Source organism: Podarcis liolepis (genome assembly GCF_965112155.1).
Source record: "Podarcis liolepis genome assembly, chromosome: 5".
Lineage (NCBI taxonomy): Eukaryota > Metazoa > Chordata > Lepidosauria > Squamata > Lacertidae > Podarcis > Podarcis liolepis.
In genome coordinates, this window is record NC_139556.1 from 100,986,261 (window position 1) to 101,009,173 (window position 22,913).

The following is a 22,913-nucleotide window of genomic DNA, read 5'->3' on the forward strand; positions in this document are numbered from 1 at the left end:
TCATGTTTTTCTTTGTTCTGATCAACGCTGAATAAAACTTGTAAATAATGCTCTCCTGCGTGTGACTTCTGCTGTGAATTATCTGCTGATAGAGTGTGCATGAGCTCTGGAACGTGGCAAGCTATTTCAAGAAACTCATGTCGCGAATTGCTGATACTGCGTGCCTACGGGAGATCGATGGATCGTCCGGCAGACGGCTTGGGGCCATGATGGACTTTATCTCCCTGGCAGTATTCCAACACTAATATGGCTAAATTCTCAATCCCGCCACCTAGGGAGTCCACAGAGTCATCTCCACCTATCAACTACCCACCTGGACAAACCTCGCCCCACAGGTCTCGCACTTGTAGGGCTTTTCTCCCGAGTGGATCCGCGTGTGGGTCTTCAGGTTGGCCGGCCGGTTGAACTGGGCCCCGCAGATACTGCAGCGATACGGCTTCTCGCCTGTCTCGACAAACAGAACGGAGCCTGTTTAGTGTCGCGGTATGAAGCAAAAGAAAGAAAAAGAGAGAAGGTGCTTCTATGAAAGTGTGTGTGGCCCGACTAGAAGGGAGGGCGCGGCTTTGGGTAAGGAATGGGGCCTGGGCGACTAGGGTGCCCCCTCGCCTTCAAAACTCTCAGCGCCAAGGACCCAAACGGATAGGAAAGCCATAGGAAGTTGCCTTATACTGAGGCACACCATTGGCCCCTGCAGTTCAGTATTGTCAACACGGGCTCGCAGCATCTCCTAGCCCTGCCTGGAGATGCCATGGGGAGTTTAATCTGGGAGCTTGATAATATAATGATTTATTATTTATACCTCGCCCACCTGGCCAGCCACTCTTGGCAGCTCCCAACAGAATATTAAAAGCACAATAAAACATCAAACATTAAAAACTTCCCTAAACAGGGATGCCTTCAGATGTCTTCTAAAAGTCAGATAGCTGTTTATTTCCTTGACATCTGATGGGAGGGCATTCTACAGGGCGGGCACCACCACCATGGAATGCCCTCCCACCAGATGTCAAAGAGAACAACAATTACCAGACTTTTAGAAGACATCTGAAGGAAGCCCTGTTTAAAGAAGCTTTTAATGTTTAACAGACTATTGTGTTTTAATATTTTGTTGGAAGCCGCCCAGAGTGGCTGGGGAAACCCAGCCAGATGGGTGGGGTATAAATAACAACAACAACAACAATAATAATGTACCTACATCCAGTGCAACCAAACCTACAGTGTACACAGATACTTAGACTGCATACACTTTTTTCTGTGTTACATGTGAATAACTCTACAAGGACACAGCTCAGCTCTCTGCGTACCCAGATTGCATACTCGTTAAAACGTTACATGTGAGCACCCCTCATGAATTCCCCAGATCCGGATAAGGGCTTGTCCCCATTTTACAGATGGGAAACGGAGGTTGCAAGGGTCCGCCAGAGAGTCCATGGTCAAGGCGAGGTCATTTGAACTGCTGACTCCCTGGCTCAAAGCTCACTCCCTTAACTCGATGATACTGCCTGTCTCAGATCCTTCCGCTGCCACAGATCACAAAGTGCTTTACAAACAGAAACAGATTGTCCCTCGAAAAGGGGCACCTCAACACTGTGCAGGGACACAAATTCCCACCGTCCTCAGACACTGGTCAGGGAAGGGGGGAAATTGTGGCCCGCCATTAATCTGGAGGTTCCCATTCCTGCACCGGTTCTCCCACTTTTGGTCCTCACTGAAGGTTTTTGGGGTTTAGTTTCATTTCAGCCAGACATACAGGGGGAAATGGAAGGTGGAACGGACTCCTTGAGGAGCTGGTGGACTCTTGTTTCTTGGAGGTGCTTTAGCAGACGTTGGACGGCCATCTGCCAGGGATACTATAGCTGAGATTCCTGCATTGCAGGGGGTTGGACTAGATGTCCCTTGGGGAGCCCTTCAATGATTCATTCGAGGTTTTCAAGCAGAGCTTGGGTGGGCAACTGTCAGGGGTTCTTTAGCTGCGATTACCGTGTTGCAAGGGATCTCTTCCAGCTCTACGGTTCCGTGATCGTATGACCTCGGAGGGTGGTGGATCCTCCTTCGCTGGAGACTTTTAAACAGAGCTCAGAGGGCCGTCTGTCCGGGATCCCTGCATTGCAGGGTGTCAGACTAGATGACCGCTTGAGGCCCCTTCCAACCCGGCAATCCTGCGGTTCCATGGCCCCAGGCCGCACGGCTCCCTCGGCCTGACCGTCCACCATCCCGACAGACCTCTCCCCTGCCCCTGTGGCGGCCCGGAAGCGCCGTACCTGTGTGCACAGTTTTATGGCTGGCAAGGTTCCCTTTGTAGCGGAAGGAGGCCTGGCAACGGTCACACTTGTAGGGCTTGTCGCTGTGCATTTGGAGGGAGTGTCTCTTCAGCGACGCCTCTTCCGAAAAGCGGCAGTGGCACTCGTTGCAGAAAAAGGTTCCGTTCTCTGTCGGGGGAACCGAAGGAGGAAGAGGCGGCTGGGAGTCAGAGGAAGCTAAGCGCAACAGCTAAGCACACACAAACACACACAGGGGGGCTAGCTTGTGCAGATATTGCTGCTTGGGGGACGGAAAGATCCAGTGGACCCTCAATTCCTCCTTCCTGGAAATCCTCATCCGCCAGAGACAACGTGGCCTAGCGCTTGTGCCGGACTTGGGTTGGAATCCCCATGAACTCGCTGGGTTTGACTTTTGGGGCCAGTCACTGCCTTCTCTCAGCCTAGCCTACCTCGTAGGGTTGTCGTCGTGGGGTTTAAAGGGAGGAGGTGGGAGCCACGTGCTCCACCTTGAGCTCCTCTGTAGGAATGATCTCTGGGTATGGAACACACTCCCCCTCACAGATAAGGCCACAGCTGTCTGAACATCTTGCCCTCTGTCTAACTTTTTGCGGTCTCAGTAGTCTGCCATGCCCTGTCTGTGACCTTTGTCTCTGAGACCTTTGTCTCCTTCGTCACACACTGTGCAAGGGGAAAATGACGTGGTGGAAACAGGTGCCAGAATAGCTTTGTACCACCCCACGATCTCGGGACTGGAAGATGTGCAAAAGTCGCAGCCCAAAATGTATCTGCCTGGGTTTGCATATTGTGTCAATAAAAGGAGCCTCCACAGAGCTGGCCGGCAGCTTGCTTGCAGCTCACCTGTGCGCAGCTCACCTGCATTATCAACTCCTGCCTCATGTCCTTCACTTCACTCCTTGGAGGAGGAAAAGGTGGACTACAGATGCATTGGGTAAGATAAACAGCTGCTGCATGCTCTAGGGCAGAGGCGAAATTGCACGGCGAATGCAGGCGCCGGCTTCTCCTGGCAGAGTGGGGCAAATGCCAGGAGACCCTGCTATTAATATAAAGCCCCATTGGCACTGGTACCAGAGCTGATCCAGCTCAGTTTCTGGGGAGGGGGAAGGGGCGCCGTGCAAAACTCCAGGCATGTGGGTGGAGCAGGGGACCTCAGGTCTATGTGCCAGCAGGGTGGCGCACAATGTTGGATGGGTGGCTTGACCCCCCCCCCCCAATCCAGGCCTTCTCCTACAAAAGACACGTCTGGCCTCTGCAAAAGAGGTTTGTACAGCACTATGTGATCCGAAAGGATGTGAAACGGCTTTGCCCACCCCTCCCCCACAAATAGAGATTCTAAACCAGATGTTGCTGGAGATAGAGAAATACATTTTGGGTGGTTGTTGTTTTTTGAAATCAAATATGAAAAATTTTCAGTCCAATTTTGGAGAATTTCAGAGCCTTGGATCGCTTTGGCTTTAGGTTTTCGGAACCTGAATTCGGGATGTTCTGAATTTCCGAAATAGTTGGATTGTGCGGATGAGACTCTGAAAGGGATGTGTGGCACAAGAATGATCTGGTTCCAGAAACAAACCATTTGACTCTGGTTTGTTTTTTTAAGAGAGCTTTTAAAAAAAACCAACCTTTGAATTGGGAAAGGCACCCAATCATTATCTGAACGGATTTCATTGGCAGAAGAGGGATTTCCTGCTTGCTATGCGTTGCATCTTATAAGGCCAGAGATTGGCTTCTGGGTACCTATATATTGTGCGCCCATAGAGTGAGCAAGCAGGGGAAATGAGAGCGTGCAGGGAACATAGGGAATCTTGCTTTATGGCGAATCAGACCATTGCGCCGTCTGATCCGCTATCGCCCACAATGCTCTCCAGGGTTTCAGGCAGAGGGCAATCCCAGCCCTGCCTGGCAGCGCCAACCTGGGATTGAACCCACCAGGGCCTTCTGCAAGCCAAACAGGTGTCCCTGCGCCGAGCTACGGAACTCCTTTGCCAAAATAACCATGAAATGGATTGGTCTGGGCTTACCACAACTGGAGTCGGAGTATTCCGATTGCGTTTCTCCCATCTCTTCTCCAAAGTGTGAGCCGGGGGTATGAAGGCACATCTCAGAATGCTGGGGGGATTGCGAACCGCAGGAGCTGCACTTGGAAGAATGCAGGTACAAAGGCGATTGGTCGTCGCTGCCGCGAGGAGACCCATCTAGCGACCTAGGCAGAGCGGGTGGGGGAAGGAGTGTAAGCAACGTAGATGGAATCACAGAACTGTAGACCTGGGAGGGGGCCCCCCGAGGGTCATCCAGTCCAACCCACGGCAGTGCAAGGAATCCCAGCTAAAGAACCCCTTTGGCAGATGGCCACCCGACCCCTGTTTCACGGCAACCCCTGTGTCATCTCTCCTCCTTCTCTCATGACACAAGCAGAATTCGTGGACATACAAAGTGTTGGAAGATTCAGAGTAAATAAAAGAAAGTCCTTCCCACGTGCCGTAAAGTTAAACTGTGGAACTCCCTCCCACAGGAGCCAGTGACAGCCAGACAGCTTTAAAAGAGGACTGGAAAAATTCATGGAGTAGGGGGACTATTGATGGCTTCTAGCCCCCGTGACCATGCTGTGCCCCACACAGCTGGAGGCAGCAATGTTGCTGGATGTTGCTGGAAGCATCAGGAGAGCAGAGGGCTCTCGCACTCGGATCCAGCTAGCAGGCTCCGTGAGAACAGGATGCTGAGCAGATTGGGCCATTGGCCTTATCCAACAGGCTCTTCTGATTCTTATTTGGGGGGAAATGGGATCCCACAGCTAATTCTCCCCTGATCTCCTCAAAGGCCCAAATAGGACTAATTTAGCCAGCTAGCCCTGGTGATCATCTAATGTTTATTGAATGGATTCTCTCTAAATTTTTTGAATTTATTGTTATTCACGTTTTATACTGTATTTTATGCTGGTTTTTTTGTTGCATCAATTAAGTGTTTTAAATTTGTTGTTAGATGCCCTGAGTCCGGTTTTCTGAACCGGGAATGGCGGGGTATAAATAAAAAAATATTATTATTATTATTATTATTATTATTATTATTATTATTATTGAAAAAGGCAGGCCTGCCTCTCATCCCTCTTTGCTCTGCCCGAAGCTGAGGGCTTCAGTGATGGGGTGGAGAAAGAAAATGGAAGCTCTCCACCTCTTTGCCACCTCCTGCCACACTCAGTGGGCCTTTGGTGAGACCGTAAGCAGCCCCAACCAACCGGGAGCTTTTACCTGTTGACGATGTTGTTCAGCCTGCTGGCCTGAGGGATTGTCGAGTCCTCCCCGTTGACGCTCATCTTGGTGGGGGACTGAACATCCAAGCTCTCGGGCTCCATCGACTGCTGGCAGGTCAGGGAGGGGGCATAGGTGTGGGGGGAGAGGGTCCCTGCCTCGCCCTGCTCAGGGCCTTCCGGCTTGGCGCTCTGGTTGAGCGAATTGAGCACGATGAACTTGTACTTCTTCCAGTTGCAAGCCTTGGGGTCAGTGGGGCTTTTGGCGGAGGGCGGCCCGCCGGGCCCTTGCCCAATGCAGGCGTTCTTGCTGCTGCTGGACTCGGTGGGAGAGTTGGGCTGGCAGTCCGACTTCTGCGGGCTCTGGGGGCTGACCAGGACTTTGCGGTTCATGGGGGCGTTGCTCGCCTCGAAGCGCTGGCTGATGTCGTCTTCGGCAGGGGACCTCTCCTCCTCCTTCCCTGCCTTGTCGCAGGGGAAGTAGGCGCTGTTGCGGGCTACCAAGGGGGCGGCAGGCTTGGGGGCAGGGGCGCCGCTGTAGTGCACATCACTTTTGACCTCTTCGGCAGCAGCTTTCTTCGGGGAGTAGATGGCGGCCTGGCACATGCCGGGTGATACCTCGGTGACGCTCCGGGCATAACCTGCAGCGCCCGTCCGGGATGCGCCGCACGGCAGCGCCCGCTCCCTCGGGAAAGGGTTGGCCCTGGAAATGTCCGACAGGGGCATCCTTGCTTCCCGCAGCTCCTCGTCTGAGAAGAGGTACCCGCCGACGGGCATGGGGCTGTATCCAGTGTAGGAGATGGGGGAGCCCGAAAGGCCGCTGTACAAGCCGGGGACGAAGGCTCTTCCGTCGCAGATGGACCCGTTTCGGAGAGGCAGCCCGCTTTCGGAGACTTCCCTGCTGCTCCTGTATGCCATCATGTCTGGGTGGCTGGCCAGGCGACCGCCCAGAAAGTCTTCCCGCTGAGTCTTCACAGCAGACATCATCTCTGTGTCACTGGACGTGGCGGGAAGGGAGAGAAAGAGAGAGGGAAATGTTGGAATAATTGATAGATCATGGTCACAACAGGCAATTCCTTCTTCCTACATAAGAACACAGACAGAAGATACTGTCCTCTGCCCCAGCTGCAACCAAGCATGTCTCTCCTGTATCTACAGCCACAGCAGGCGCTGTGACTCTCCAACAGTTTCATAGAATTGTAGACTTGGAAGGGACCCCGAGGATCATCAACCCGCTGCAAGGCGGGAATATTCAGCTGTCCCATATGAGGATCAAACCTGCAACCTTGGCATTAGCACCATGCTCTAACCAACTGAGCTATCCATGCGCTAGTTTGACTTCACCCCCGAAGGCTCACTCTTCTTCCATTGTCTCCTGAGACAGATGGATGCCAACCAACCAATCAACATAAGAGGATAAGATGAGCCTTCTGGATCAGGCCAATCTAGTTCAGTATCCTGTTCTCATGGTGGCCAACCAGATACCTTAAAGGGAAAGCCATGAGCAGGATCAGAGCACAACAACAGCACTCTCCACCTCCTGTGGTTTCCAGCAACGGACCTCTCTTCCTCCAGGAATTTGTCTCCTCCTCTTTTAAAGACATCTAGATCAATGGCTCCATAGACAGAGAAAAGAAGAACTTTCGTTCTTCCAACATTCAGCTTCTTTGGATGTCCACGATTTCTAGTGGTTCCTACCAGGGCTGGTGGTGGTAGAGCTAACACAGCAGACCCCTAACAGTGCGGACTGGTCAGGTTCTGCTGGACCTAGAAGTAGAAGGAGCTACCCTAAGAGCACACAACGTTCTCGAAAAGTGCATAGCCATGGACTGACCTCGCGGAGGTCAACCTGGGCCAACTCACCTGGTGTTGACTAGTCTCCGGCACGTATCTACCACGTGTTCCATCTGCAGGTAGAGAGCCGTGGTCATGACAGCCATGATGTTGCTTTCCCGCAGGTTGAGACGGGAGGTGTACATGAACTCAAGGAGGATGCCAAAGCCTTCAGGGTTGATCTCTGGGTCCAAGTTGATGACGTTCAAATTGCACTTCAGCTGATCGGTGAAAATGCTGTAGAAAAGGCCACTGGGAAGAAGAGAAGAAGAAAAAACAGACGTGGAGAAGTGTTTATTTATTCATTTTACAGCTCACCTATCTTCCAAGGAGCTCAAGGTACATGGCTCTTACTCAGAAGAACTGCAGAGCATAGCCAAGAAGCCACTGATAGCCCTCTGCTCCATCAATTAGCCTCCACCCATCCCAGTCGGTGGCCGTCCTGTGGCAGTGAGTTCCACAGTTAACTATACGCTGTGTGAAGAAGGAACTTCCTTTTATCAGCCCTGAATCTCCCAGCACGCAGTTTCGGGGGATGTTGGCGAGTCCTGGGGTCGTTCCCCTCACCTGCAGGCCATCAGGACTGTTTTGTGGGCTCGGAACTGTTCCCGGTTGACGATGATCACCACGTCCGTCAGGATATCCCTGCTCCTGAGGCGGTTGAGATTGAGGAGGACGTCGCTCGCGTGTCGGGTGAACTGGATGCAACTGTCTGCCGGTGAAGCCATCTTGGGTCTGTCCTGTCGGCGTGCAGAAGAAGGGAGCAAAGGCGGAAATTATTACGAGCACTGCAAAGAGGTCCTGGCTGCAGGTGGTCCTGGGCGGAGATCTATGGGGTCAGGAGGGCTCTTCATTTCAGCAGGGTGAGCTCATCTATAGAGCACACACCTGAGGCTCTAGTCAAGACTTCCTCAACCTGGGGCCCTCGAGATGTTTCGGACTACAACTCCAATCAGCCCCATACACTCCAAACACGTGGCTAGGCCTGTTTGACTCCCACCTCAAAGCCGTTGTGAAGGAGCAGCAGCCCATAGAGAAAGAGGCCTGCTAGATATTACCAGCCATGCATGGGACCTTAAAGTAAAGCCTCCATAGCCAGAGAGAGTGTACCTCTAACATAGATCGCAAGTGAACTGGTGGAACTGCAACCCACCTCCATGCCCTGCTTGTAAGCTCCCAAAAGCAACTGGAAAGTGAAGCTTTAGCTGGTTGGGACTGGCCTGATCTAGAAAAGGCCATCCCAAACTGGAAAGATGCTATGCCAGGCCGGCAGTGACTGGGAGCTGAACGATTTCACTGGTGAAAATTCCTTAGAGTGGATTTTTTCTGCCTAAGGAGGATTGTCAGCTTATTTCATCTGCCCCAGAAATTTCTTCAAAGGCTCGTTTTGAATTTTAGGGGCGGAGGGCTGAATGCGGGCGATTGTCCCCGTTGCCTTTTAATTGCACTTTGAAACCATCTTTTTAAATTATTTCAAAGTGTATCATGGTGGGTCTGATCTGCCGTTTCTGGTTTTGACTCTGCGAAAGCTGCTCTGAAACCCCGGGGGGGGGGGGTCACAAACATGGGCAAGCATTTAAGGTAAACCAAAACACCAAGATGTAGAGACCGCAAAGTACCGTATTTTTTGCTCTATAAGACTCACTTTTCCCCTCCTAAAAAGTAAGGGGAAATGTGTGTGCGTCTTATGGAGCGATTGCAGGCTGCACAGCTATCCCAGAAGCCAGAACAGCAAGAGGGATTGCTGCTTTCACTGCGCAGCGATCCCTCTTGCTGTTCTGGCTTCTGAGATTCAGAATATTTTTTTTCTTGTTTTCCTCCTCCAAAAACTAAGTGCGTCTTGTGGTTTGGTGCATCTTATAGAGTGAAAAATACGGTAATTCCCTCCTGAAGAGGGGCAGGTGAAAGGAAGCCTTCGATACCCGACTGCGGGAGGGCAGCCTCCACCAAACCCACCCACTCGGTTCCCATCAGCAAGGGAGGGAGGACGCCACTTGTGTTTTTATTTCCTTAAATCAAGCCAGACGCCCTCCTGAAAAACGCTTCCAGCTGAGCTGGCTGCAATATTCCATTCGACACACTTGAAGGAATGAGGCAAGCAATTACGGAGCCTTACCTCCTGCTTCAATTCACAGTCGAAGGGTTTCTTTCAGACCTGCACAGACAAAACACAAAAACACAAAGAACCTCGTAAGTATATATATATATATAAGCAAAGCCTGCACGATTGAGCCAGTGGCCCATTTAGTCTAGCATTCTGTTCTTACAGTGGCCAACCAGAGGCCCCAACGGGAAAACCGCAAGCATTCATATAATTATCACTCATTGTGCTTATATTCCGCCTTTCTCCTAAGCTGGGATTCAAGGCGGCTCCTGACATTTAAAAACAACATTATAAAATGCAAAGTAAAGAATGCAAGCTGGTTAAAAACAATAATTAAAAGACACCAGGACACATTGAGAACCAGCAATTAAAAATACAGTTTGCCCCAGCAGCAGCCCAGCAGTCATAAATGTCTGCACCTTGGTCTCCAAAGGCCTTTCTGAATCAAAGAGGGAGCCAGGCTAACCTTTCTTGGGAGCGAATTGCTAGGATCATAGAGTTGGAGGGACCCCAAGGAATCTCCTTCCTTGTAATCATAGAGTTGGAAGGGACCCAAAGCACAGCCAGTGCCACAATATGGGAGCAGCCACAGAAAAGGCTCTGTCTAGGTCACCCCCCAGCTGTGCTTCGGATGTTGATGAGACTAAGGGAACTCAGAGAGACCGAGAGAAGATGCTCTCCCAGGGATCTCAGCATCTGCGCAGGTTCATAATGGGAGATGTGATCTTTCAGGTAGCTTGGACACTTTGAATTGTGCCCAGAAACAGATCAGCAGGGAGTGAAGTCATTTTAACAAGGGAGTGACATGTTCCCTTTGTCTGGCAACATTCAGCAGTCTGGAATTGCAGTCGTCAACAACAACAACAACAACAACAATTATACGCTGCCCATGTGACTGGGTTGTCCCTGTCCACTCTGGGTGGCTCCTAACAAAATATTAAAAATAAAACAACAGTGCTAGCCAAGTATTAACATGACGGGGACCCAAGTGGTCAATGCTTTTTTTATATAGTGTGAAAGTTATAACTCCATTGAAGATGCTCAGTGCATGACCAGTAGTTTTCTTTCACCTGCTCTGCCCCAAAGGTCTTACAAAGGCACTTGGACCACAAAATCAGGGTGGGGGTTGTCAGAGCAGCAACAAAACCCAACACACACTTCTGCAAAACTCCCTCCCATGACCCTTTTCCAAACGTCACAAGGCACACAACAGATGTGTGGTTGTTGTTTTCTAAAAAATAATAATAGAGGTGTTGGGCTCTTACACAAAAAGCACAGAAGAATCTTGTGGCACCACAAATTTATCATGGCATAAAGCTCCCATGGACTCGAGCCTATGTCGTCAGATACCCGGTGCGAAATCTTAGGTAGCCGGTATCTAAAAGGAGAATATTGAAAGGTGGGAGTTGAATGGCAATGGAATGCAAAGATTACAGTTGGTGAAGATTACAGTTTAAATATAGTTTCGCTGCAACAGTTGCAGTTTGCACCTCAAGCGCCTCTCCTGATTCTGATGGGACAGAGAGATGGAGCCGACTGCGAACCATATATTGATGACACTTCACTCCAGACCTCCTGATGACAACTCCCAGATGTCAAGACAGCAAAGGGGACAAAATGTGGAACCCTGTGGGAAACCATAGGACAATTCCTGTGGTGCCAACAATAGCTTCCCATCAATAGTCATCTTCAAATATATCAAGAGCTGTCACATGGGAGATGGATTGTTTTCTGCGGACTCCTTTGGAAGGTGGGGGACTCTCCTTCCTTGGAGACTGTTAAGCAGAGGTTGGATGGCCATCTGTCATGTAAATTGCATCCAGCTGATATCCCTGCATTGCAGGGGGTTGGACTAGATGACCCTTGAGGGTCCCTACAATTCTCTGATACTCAGGGATGGGAATGGAGGTGGAACCAAAAGCATCCCACACATTATTATTTTTTAATGCCACAGTTCTTTCTTTTAAATCTAGCTGGGGACAGATCTCCTGTCTTCCCAGCATTGCATTTTGAAATCTCAATAAAAACCACACTGTAAAAAAAAAAAAATCCTCTGTTATGTGGCTCTTGTGATCTGGCCCATAAAAACACTCCCACACCCACAAAGGAAAAAACAGTGTGGGACGTGTGGCGCTGAATTGCAGTGCAGCATCTAATTGCCAGCGTAAAAAAATGTGTGCCATTACGATTCCATTTTGGAGACATGAAAGGGAGAGCAGCCCCTCCACAAAGCCGCCTGGAATCTTGCATAATTACCGCTTCAGATTTTGAAGGCTCAGGGGAGAGCCTCTCTTGACACAGCTCGTCTCAAGCCATCAAGCTTGAAGAGGGAGTGCCAGGGGCGCGTTGCGGCTGTGGCGGTTGTGATGACACAAGACGCAGGGAGCTGCCGGCAGCTAGAACAGGCGTGCCAGCGCCTAACATCTGGGCTCATTAGCTACCAGACCAAATCCAAGGTGTTACTCTTGGGAGCAGTTTACCTGTGAGATTGCTTCATCCCAGATGTGCCCACTTGATCTCTTCAATCAGTAGAACGGGCAGCCCAGGTGCCAAATCACATCTGTTCTGCATGTGTAAGAACTCAATGTTTGAGTGTGACAGTGCCTATACTTTTGGAACTCCCTGCCTATTGATATCAGTGTATTGATATTGTTTAGACAAGCCTATCCTGATGCTTAGAAACTTGATGCGAGTTTTATCCTGTTTCAGCATTTTAACTTTTTGTAACTGTTTTCGAGATATAGTGGTAATTTTTTCTTGATTTTCCCGTTTTAGCTTTTCCGTAAACTGCTCTGAGGATTTTTTAAAATGATTTTTAAACCCATCAAGCATTGTATATATTCCATGAAATAAATAAATGGACAGCAACAAAAGCAAGAGGGCCAATTGCTCTGCCTCCAGATTCCTGCGCTCAAGCGGGAAAACTTTTGATATTTTTTAAAATCAATGTTTTTATTAGGAATTTTTAAAACAAATAATGAGTCTAGTCTAGCGAAAACATCAATCATGTTGCAAAAAGATTCGCCACAATTGCAAAAAAATATTGCATAGGAGCTGATAAGGTATTTTGGACATGGTTTGCGGAAGACTAAACAATAAAATCTTGCTGGGGGCCTGCAAAGTTTAGCAACTCCTGCAAAGTTGGCAGAAGTGATCTCACGCCTTATGAACGGTGTCCAGAGGAACGTGTCCAGAGGAGGGCAACCAAAATGGTCAAAGGCCTGGAAACGATGCCTTATGAGGAACGGCTAAGGGGGCTGGGCATGTTTAGCCTGGAGAAGAGGAGGTTAAGGGGTGATATGATAGCCATGTTCAAATATATAAAAGGATGTCACATAGAGGAGGGAGAAAGGTTGTTTTCTGCTGCTCCAGAGAAGCGGACACGGCGCAATGGATCCAAACTACAAGAAAGAAGATTCCACCTAAACATTAGGAAGAACTTCCTGACAGTAAGAGCTGTTCGACAGTGGAATTTGCTGCCAAGGAGTGTGGTGGAGTCTCCTACTTTGGAGGTCTTTAAGCAGAGGCTTGACAACCATATGTCAGGAGTGCTCTGATGGTGTTTTCTGCTTGGCAGGGGGTTGGACTCGATGGCCCTTGTGGTCTATTCCAACTCTATGATTCTATGCTAGCACCCTTTCCAAACTCCTCATTTCTCTTTCAGCTTCTAAAGGGAACCACCCCCCTTTCCTGCTCATAGCCTACTCCTGCTTTGCTAAAATGTGCAAAACTTTGCTCCAGTCGCCCAACGATATGCCCTCATCACCACCTGTTTGTGGACAACCCAGAGGCGTCTTGGGTTTTCTTGATCTCTCGACCAGAGTTTCCACTTTTAATAGTTGGGTTGTTTTACTGAGATTGTTTTATAGTGCGTTTTAATTACGGGTGATATAATGTTTGTGTAATTGGCGGCTACACTTTGCAAACCACTCAGAAGCCTATTTGGGCATGAAACGATATATGAATTAAATTATCGTCATCATCTGGTTGGCAGCTGCGGGACAAAAGGCTACTGGCCTCAGTAAGCCTTCTGTTCTGATTTGCAGATCTTTCGCCTTTCCCCCCTTGCTTAAATCAGCTGCACCAAAGGCTGGGGCAGGTCACAAACTCCCAGTTATATACCCATTCGGATGTTTGTCAGAGCTTCTTGTTAAAAGCCATCAAGAGAAGCTGTGATTCACTAGTTAGGGATTGGAACTATGTTTTGCTATTTCTGACCAGCCTGTTTCCTATACCAAAAGGAAGAAGAGAAATTACGTTGACCATTAACTCTCCATACCAGATCTCACTTTCAGATGCAGAGAGAGCCCTTTCCGGGCATCTCCAACTCGGCTGCCATTCTCCTCTTTAAAACAAAAACCGCTACGCTAAAATTAATCATCATCGCATTTGCCCTCGTCAGAAAGATTCACACTAAAATTGCAACCACCTTTCTCTCCGCAAGAGGGCAGCCTTGCATGAGAAATAGACCCAAGTCCCATCTTGCAGTTCCTTTTATTGAAGGAATTTAGATCACAAGCCAGCCTTGCAATCATTTACCAGCTACCCACTTATACAGCTGGCACACCAGAATGGCTACACACAGAATGGAAAGCTACCGGATCCAATCATCCAATCGCCTGCCTTCCTGCTCCACACAATGTCCCGGCCTTCCCTAAGCTGCAAATCCTTACACCAACAGAAGCTGGCCCAAGAAAAGATAAGACATCAGGATCTCCCAATGCTTCGGGGAAAGAGGATAAAAAAAACAACGCTCATGCAATTTCTCACCATGAACAAGAGAAATCTAGACTCCTATAGGGAAATCGTAGGACTGAGTCCACAATTTAAGAAGGATTTTGACAAGCTGGAATGTAGGGTGACCAAGATGATCAAGGGTCTGGAAACCAAGCCTGATGAGGAACGGTTGAGGGAGTTGGGGACGAGGGAGTTGAGACTGAGAGGAGAAAAGATAGCCGCCTTCAAATATCTGAAGGGCTGCCACATAATAATAATAATTTTTTATTTATACCCCGCCCTTCCCGGTTCAAAAACCGGGCTCAGGGCGGCTAACAACAAATTTAAAACACGTAATTATAAAAGCAGCATAAAATACAGTATAAAAACATGAATAACAATAAAATTCAAAAATCAGTTTAGGGGAAATAAGCATTAGAGGGCTAGCTGGCTAATTGGTCCTACTTGGGCCAGCGAGGATACCAGGGGAGAATTAGCTGTGGGGTCTCAGAGCGGGTGATCTTCATAAAAGGGGAGGGGGAAGGAAGGGAAGGAAATAAAAGATCAGGCTGAATTCAAATTAAAGGCCAGGAGGAATAGCTCTGTCTTACAGGCCCAACGGAAGGAGGTTAAATCCTGCAGGGCCCTGGTCTCCTGGGACAGAGCATTCTACCAGGTCGGAGCCATCACTGAAAAGGCCCTGGTAGAGGATAATCTGACTTCTTTAGGGTCCAGGACCTCTAAACTATGGTTATTCATGGTCCTCTGTGGGGCAGACCAGGAGAGGCAGTCCCGTAAATATGGTCCCATAGATATGGAAGGTAGAGCAGGAGCCAAACCAATGCATTCAAGTTACAAGTCCAGAGATTCCAACTAAAGATTGGGAAGAGCTTTCTGAGACATTGGAACGGAATTTAAAGCAGTTTTCAAGCAGAGCTTGCATGGCCATCTGTCATGGATTCTTTGGCTGTGGTTCCTGCATTGCAGGGGGTCAGACTAGATGACACCTGGTGTCTCTTCCAACTCTGCCTTTGGACAGTATCTGGAAAGCAATTCCATCATCCCCAAACACGCTTCATTCTCCCCCTTTCTGAAGGCAGCATCACCTCTGCTGCATTTGGGTTCTTTTTCATAGAATTGGAAGGGACCCAAAGGGTCACTGGGTTCAAGGCCTTGTAGGGAAGGAATTTTTGACGGCATTCCGTACTGTTTCATTTCAGTTGCAAGGCACGCCCTTTGCCAAAAAAGGTGGTTTTTATTTTTAAAGTATATTTCTTATGCTTCAGCACCACCAATGCCTGGAAGCTTTGAATATAACATTTTTGAATTGTGTTAATTGTTTTGATGGATTTGCTGTCGCCGTTTCCTTTGTCTATATGCTGTTCGGCTTGATATTACGGCGACTGCAATGTGTTGTTCCTTAATGCTACTGCGATCATTCTGAGCTCCCTTTTTGCACAACATTTGTGGCTGGGAAAGCGAAATGCAAATGCCAAAGCAAATCTGAAGGGACCCAGGTATCCCTCGGAAGGAACCCAGCCACAGTTGTGAGGCTCACCCCACCCCCCGGAAGCAGATCTGCAATGGCAAACAAGCCTCCCAGAAGGACAACTTATAGGCCCTCTGCATAAGGTGGTCATAGGAGTAGCAGGTGCTCTCCTGTCTCTGCTCTCGGCTCGCCCAAGGCGATGCGGAACTCCTAAAGCTCTGGCAAATGCAGGAAGATAGGAAACTGCTTTAGACAGAGCCATAGTGCTGGTCTGGCTAGCTCAGCATTTCCCACACTGACTGGCAGCTGCTTCTCTCCAGGGTTTCAAGGCAGATATCCTAGGGATGGAAGGAGACCTTCTGCCTGCTGCTCCGTCACTGAGCTATGGCTGTTCCAACGTTAGAAACTCAGGTATATAAGCTAAGCGCCGAATGGCATCTTGAATCTAGATTGCAGTTGCCAAGACAGAATGTCAGTTTGCCCAGGGGTTGGACTAAATGACCTTTGGGATCCCCTAGACTGGTGACTGGGAGTGGCCGCCGGGACCACATAACACCGGTCCTGAGAGATCTGCATTGGCTTCCAGTACATTTCCGAGCACAATTCAAAGTGTTGGTGCTGATCTTTAAGGCCCTAAATGGCCTCGGTCCTGTATACCTGAAGGAGCGTCTCCACCCCCATAATTCTGCCCGGACACTGAGGTCCAGCGCCGAGGGCCTTCTGGCCGTTCCCTCCCTGCAAGAAGTGAGGTTACAGGGAACCAGGCAGAGGGCCTTCTCGGTGGTGGCGCCTGCCCTGTGGAACACCCTCCCTTCAGATGTGAAGGAAATAAGTAGCTATCTTCTCTTTAAAAGACATCTGAGGGCAACCCTGTTTAGGGAAGTTTTCAATCTTTAATGCTGTATTGTTTTTAACACTTGATTGGAAGCCATCCAGAGTGGTTGGGGAAACCCAGCCAGATGGACGGGGTATAAATAATAAATTATTATTATTATATTATTATTCCAATGCTACAATTCCACGATTCTTTGATATTGCGCTTGCTCTTACAATTTGCTTGTCCCAGTATGCAAGAAGAAGAAACATGCACAGTGGAAACAGAAATGGTATTGACTACAGAGTAAGGCAGAGGTTTTTAAACCTGGTGCCCAGAAATCTCCATGCGGTTGCAAATGGGACCTGCACCGGTAGCAAAACGCGCCTGGCGAATTTCGGACACTGGCACTGTTCCTGGTGCTCATGAACTCTATGCAAGGCAACTGGAGTTCTGCAGCAAGCAGATTGATGCAGAAAGAGTTCTCGGAAGAGGGGGAATTTGGAAGTCACTGATCCTCGCCGCAGCTTTTCTCGCAATGAGCAAAGATTGCTTGCTGGGTTCCCCCCTCCTGGTGGAAGGACTTGAGAGGCCATCTTTCTCTCACTTCCCAAGTCAGCCGTCCCTGTCTGCTGTCTAAGACAAGTGACCTGAGATTAGGCAGCAGCAGCGAGAGGAAAATGGAGGTGGGGGCGACGAGAATGGAGGCCAACCATGGCTGTGAGCATCGAAACTCCTTAGTCAGTGCAGATCAAAGAGACTTTGATTCTGCCAGCTTCCTCCCCTCCTGTATTGTGCGCCTAAGAGGTTACCACACTGAGCATTTTGTTCCAAGCTCCTGCCTGATCCAGTTTCCTGTCAGAGCAGACACAAATGCTTCTAGGAAACACAATGGCAGAGAAAGGGGGCAGGTTTGTTAGCCTGTAACCAGGAAAACAAAAAGCTAGACACACACGCACGCACGCGGTCTCCACTCAGAATTGCTGAAAGGAGAAGACTAGGGAGGTGGGAAGCCCTTTTCTGCGATGACTCAGGTAAGGAGGCCTGCAACTTTGTACGATGTCCTCCTTCCTCCACTCTTCAAAGCGTTAGGAACGTGAGGAGAGGGTGCTGGATTAGGCCAGCTCATCTACCATCTTGTTCTCGCAGTAGCCAGCCAGATGCCTGAAGGATTCAAACACAACACCCCTCTTGTGGATTCCAGCAGCTGCCGTTCATTTTCTGCCTCCAACTGTGGAGGGCAGAGCATGGCCATTGTGGCTAGTAGCCACCCTCCATGAATTTGTCCAGTCCTCTTTTAAAGCCACTCTTGTGGGAGGGAGTTCCATAGGTTAACTATGTGCTTAATGAATAAGTCATTTCATCCAGCCATCCAGAATCTTCCAACATTCAGCTTCATTAGATGTCTACAAGTTCTAGGCTTAGTGTTAAAAGGGCGCCGTCTCTGACGGCAATCACTGCCTCCTGTGGCAGTGAGTTCCACAGTTTAACTGCACTGGGTGAAGGAGGAGCTTCGTTCTAAAAACATCACAACCCTGCTCAGCGGTGGAGCACGTTTTACTAAATCCACGCTCTGCTTTTCAACTCAGCAGACCCACAAACCAGCTGACCATGAGCAGAAACACTAATACAGCCAGTTACAAATGCATGCTGGCCATGCATAACCATTACGAGAAGGTTGCGTGCAAGAAGATCCCAGGTTGAATTTCCAGAATTGTCAGTTAAAGCGATCTGAGCACAGGAACATAGGAACCCACTGGCCCATTGAGCTCAGTATGTCGGCCCTGACTTGCAGCGGCTCTCCGTGGTTTCAGGCAGAGAATTTTCCCAGACCTACCCAGAGATGCTGAGGATTCGAATCTGGGACTTTCTGTTTGCAAAGTGCATGCTCTGCTACTGAGCTATGGTGCTTCTTCCCACAAAGGTGCAGGCGACGTAAGGTATACTTGAATCTAGCAGCAGATCTCCCTGCAAGGATTTCTGACTCAAGCCCATTCTCATGGGCCAAGGTGCTCACCTCTGCAGAACAACAAACCCCTGTGTTGCAAACTTCACAGAACAAACAATACAAGCAACACGAAGACCAGTATACTAGGTAGCCCTGCAATTCTTATTGCATAATATACATGATTTAGTACAACAAAAGCAAAGCGTGTACACTTGTAAATTCTCTAATATATTTGTAACCAAACGAACACACGTCTGTCAATCTTTGAAAGTCCATAGAAGTATAATAAGTCTATGGTTGAAACAAAGTAATAGATGCTATCCTGTGGGCTAAGCGGTAAAACTTTTTTTAGGAGTTCATGGTGCCGAAATAGTAAGTGAATAACAACATAGGACAGTGATCCTGGATAATCTGACTGTTTCGCTGGAATCTTCTTCATAACAACCCATAGATTAGAAAAATGAACAAGGAGCAGTGGTCATGAGAATATGTACCCACTGCTCACCCCGACATGCCCAGAACTTGCCAACACTCCCTCCTTTCTTCCTGCTCAGGGCACCCCATGTCCGTCCGTCCCCCCTTATCACACAGGCTGCCTGACTCACGCACAGACACACTCTCTTCTCGTGCGCGAAATGTTTGAGTTGTTGCTGCTTTCCCAAAGACCAATTCCCATATGCAAGAAAATTAGTCTCCTATACACACACATATAAAAGATCTGATAACAGGTCTGGAAACCAAGCCTGATGAGGAACAGTTGAGGGAGTTGGGTTTGTTTATCCGAGAGGAGGAGAGGGGAAATGAGAGCCATCTTATAAGCAGGATCCAAACCAAAGAATTCCAATGACAGGAAAGGAGATTGAAACTAAACTTCAGAAAGAAGTTTCTGGAGGTAATAACTGTTGGATTCCGTGATTTCACAAACACCCTCCTCCTCTGCCAGTTTGCAGGGATCAGTGATCCTCCCGGTTGGATTTCAACCAGGGATGGAAGCTCAGACTCAAATGCTCTGACAAACAGGATCAGCTATGGAGCTGGGTTCAAATCCTGGCTCGCTTACGCAGGGGTGCCAGCTGGCTGGTCCTGGGGAAAGTATGATCACTACGTCGCAGTTGCCAGCCGCAGAAGGGAAACCTCAGCAGAGATGCAGCAAAAGAGGATGAACTAAGGGTTAGAGTCCATGGGGACTTCCTTACAGATCAGGCAGGCTAGTTAATTATAGAATAAGAAGAGGAGGAGGCGGAGGAGGAGGAGGAGGAGGAGTTTGGATTCGATATCCCGCTTTATCAATACCCTAAGGAGTCTCAAAGCGGCTGACATTCTCCTTTCCCTTCCTCCCCCACAACAAACACTCTGTGAGGTGAGTGGGGCTGAGAGACTTCAGAGAAGCGTGACTGGCCCAAGGTCCCCCAGCAGCTGCATGTGGAGGAGCAGGGAATCGAACCCAGTTCACCAGACTACAAGTCCACCGCTCTTAACCACTACACAACGTTGGCTCTCATTTTATTCTATAATCAATGGACACTGGGGGGCAGGGATCTGGGGGGAGGCTAAGAGGCAAGGGGGCACTAGAGTTGTAAATGACTGCCAGACCATCTTCAGAAGCAGCTCCAAATATAACACGTTGCCATAATCTAACCTAGAGGTTACAGGAGCGTAGACAACAGAAGTTTGGCAATCGTCACCTAAAGGGTGCCACATTCCCCATCCCTGGGGGCTCAACAAAGGGTTGGATCCAGACTTAAGTTATGCTTAGAGGAGACCCAATGAAATTGATTAGATTTCCCCTCAATTACAGTGGATCTGGTAACAAATTTACTAAGGTCTGGAAGTCAACCGCAGACATATTCAGAAGGGGATAATTTCTTAACGCCTCTGCTTTATTTGGGGCACTTGACTTACAGACGCATAGCAGACCCTCCTGATATTTCACCTGTCCCTCCCCCAGAAAGGGAAAATGGTAGTAGCATTGCCACCGGGAATATTTTGATGGGGTGGGGACCTTGGATCCACATTGGGGCTATCACACAAAGTTATAAAGACCCCCGAGCAAATCGGAAGTTGTCTAACTTAAAATTTTCACTGTTGTTAATTTTGCACTGCGGTCATTTTATTGCTTTGTCTTTTAACGAAAACCGCTTTGTGGTTTTCTTTGCAATCAAGCAGTGTATAAATTTACTGAAATGGGTAAATTAAATCAAGCTTTGTGTTGGGTGGCTAAGTTTCGTGAGAATCATTTGATGAATGAATCAAGAGCGCAGAAAATAAATCAGTAACCATAACATGCAAGAGGTTTTAATAATAATAACAATAATAGTAGTAGTAGTAATAATAATAATAAATGTTTTATGCCCACAATGAGTAAGAGAACAGATTAGAAGTGGTGGAAGGGGACTTGCAAACAGAGAGTTTTTATATAACCTGCAACTGGGAGAGCGAGAGCGAGAGTGAAAACAGGACTCGGTGGCCGTAACCACTTCCCCAAAGCCCTCTCTTTCTTCACCCCCCCCCCTGCTCCCTTGCCTCCCCAGTAACCACAAGTGATACTGACCCAAAAAACAAAGTGAAAGTTCGTGGGAGATGAAGGAGGAAGAGTAAACAAGCTTCTCGCACGCGGACCACCGTGCAAAAACCAGTGTTGCATTTCACTCCAACCAGCTCAGACGTTGCTAATGGGATTTCTTCCAGTGCAGAGCTAGCCTTTGCCAAGCCGGTGCCCTCCAGATGTTTCAGATAAAACACCTGGAGCGTGCTGGCTTGGCCAAGGACAACGCAGAGCCAACCTTGACGGGCCCAGTTCTGAATTGGCTCAGTACTTACGAGTATATATTTGGAGGGAGGTGGAAAGCATTGTTCAATTTTCCAAGGGTTCCTCTGGACACAAAGACTTCAGTGTAACATGAGCAACACAAAAACCCATTAATCCAGCCCATCAAGCACACAGAAAGTCCATTTATTTCAATGGGAGAGCTAAGCACGCGTTTCCTGAAACTGAAATCGCTGAAATCCTAGGATCAGGTTTTTTCCTGATTGACTGGTATTTTGGCTTGTTTTTAAAAAAGTCAACTCTGATGTGCCCTGCTGGCTTTCCAGTTACCAGTACCTGGTCTCCAAATTCAAGTTTCAAAACTGACCCCACAGCCTCCACCAATTATCACCCCCACTCACCTCTTCACACCAGAACTCAAAAAGTTTTCTTAAAATTAAGCTACAGCTCTTGGCATCCTTTAGTTTGGGAAGCTGAAACTTGAGGCTCCATCCACTGTGTTGCGCAAACCCCACTGAAATGAGAAGTTGTGCAAGCAAAACAGTGGGTGTTGACATATATGGGGAGACCTACTCCAACGAGTAGGCCTCTTGCTGCTGCCCCCAAATCACTTGACTTCTGGTATCACAGAATTGTCAAATTGGATTACCCTCCAAGGTAATCTAGTCTACCGCCACGCGGGATCCCTGAAGAAAGAAATGGCTTTGGGGAAGTGGTTACGGCCACGGAATCCTGTTTTCACTCTCGCTCTCGCTCTCCCAGTGGCAGGTTATATAAAAACTCTCTGTTTGCAAGTCCCCCTCCACCACTTCTAAACTGTTCTCTTACTCATTGCGGGCATAAAAACATTTATTATTATTATTAATAATAATAATAATAATATTAAAACCTCTTGCAAGTTATGATTACTGATTTATTTTCTGCGCTCTTGATTCATTCATCAAACGATTCTCACGAAACTTAGCCATCCAACACAAAGCTTGATTTTATTCCTGACAGGTGGCCATCCAAGCTCCCTCCAACGATGGAGAAACCACCAGCTATCTTTCCACTCTCAAACAGTTCCTACTCTCAAAATGTTTAGTCGGAATCTCACTTTCTTGCAATCTGCATCCATCAGTTTGAGCCCTGCCCTCGGAGCAGGACACGACAAGCTTGTTCCTTTGCCGACCTTGCACCCTCCATAGATTGGACTACAACTCCCATCAACCTCCCACAGGGGCTGATGGGAGATGTTGTCCAGTACCTGGAAGGCACCAGGTGGGCTACGCCTAGGTTAAGGGGCCATGCTTTGAGCCGGGAACCCACCGGTGCAAATAAAGCTACCGTTCTTCCAGAAGCCTATCTGGAAAGAGCACCAGAATAATGAAGGCTGATTTTAACCAAACCAGGTGATCTTTGCACAGCCAAGAGTCATCAGAAGACCCAACACTCAGGCGATAAAGATGTTTTTCCTTTTATAGGTTGTCTGACAAAATTCCCTGAGATGAAACAAAATAAAAAAATCCCTTCCAGTAGCACCTTAGAGACCAACGAAGTTTGTTATTGGTATCCGATTTGGAACCAAAGGTAATCCCGAGAGTTGATGGACCCTTTCCCTGGTGAAGATCTGCACTTTCCCCCCTACCTATATGAGAAGACCTTCTACTTGAGAGTAGTTACCCATCCATTCAGCTGGATAAATGTCAGTTATTGATGCAGTTTCTCTCTCTTTTCAAATAGATT

The 22,913-nt window shown here is 48.4% G+C and overlaps 1 protein-coding gene across 10 annotated transcripts in view; it reads right to left on the minus strand.

The window, feature by feature from the left end:
- BCL6 (BCL6 transcription repressor) overlaps positions 1-22,913 on the minus strand; it is a 73,765-nt gene that overhangs the window by 4,208 nt on the left and 46,644 nt on the right. For 2 of the 10 annotated variants that reach the window (XM_083504125.1, XM_083504118.1), the window contains exons 2-8: positions 9,467-9,505; positions 7,918-8,090; positions 7,381-7,602; positions 5,519-6,514; positions 4,295-4,476; positions 2,259-2,426; positions 314-468 (exon numbers count right to left, since the gene is read on the minus strand). In XM_083504125.1, coding sequence (XP_083360251.1) covers positions 314-468; positions 2,259-2,426; positions 4,295-4,476; positions 5,519-6,514; positions 7,381-7,602; positions 7,918-8,078 — 1,884 coding nt within the window. In that variant the 5' untranslated portion in view covers positions 8,079-8,090; positions 9,467-9,505. Of the gene's footprint in view, positions 1-313; positions 469-2,258; positions 2,427-4,294; positions 4,477-5,518; positions 6,515-7,380; positions 7,603-7,917; positions 8,091-9,466; positions 9,506-10,719; positions 10,833-10,944; positions 11,082-11,934; positions 12,623-13,733; positions 14,597-22,913 lie in introns of those variants that run through there. The other 8 variants (XM_083504123.1, XM_083504122.1, XM_083504121.1 and 5 more) reach the window with 8 other exon arrangements.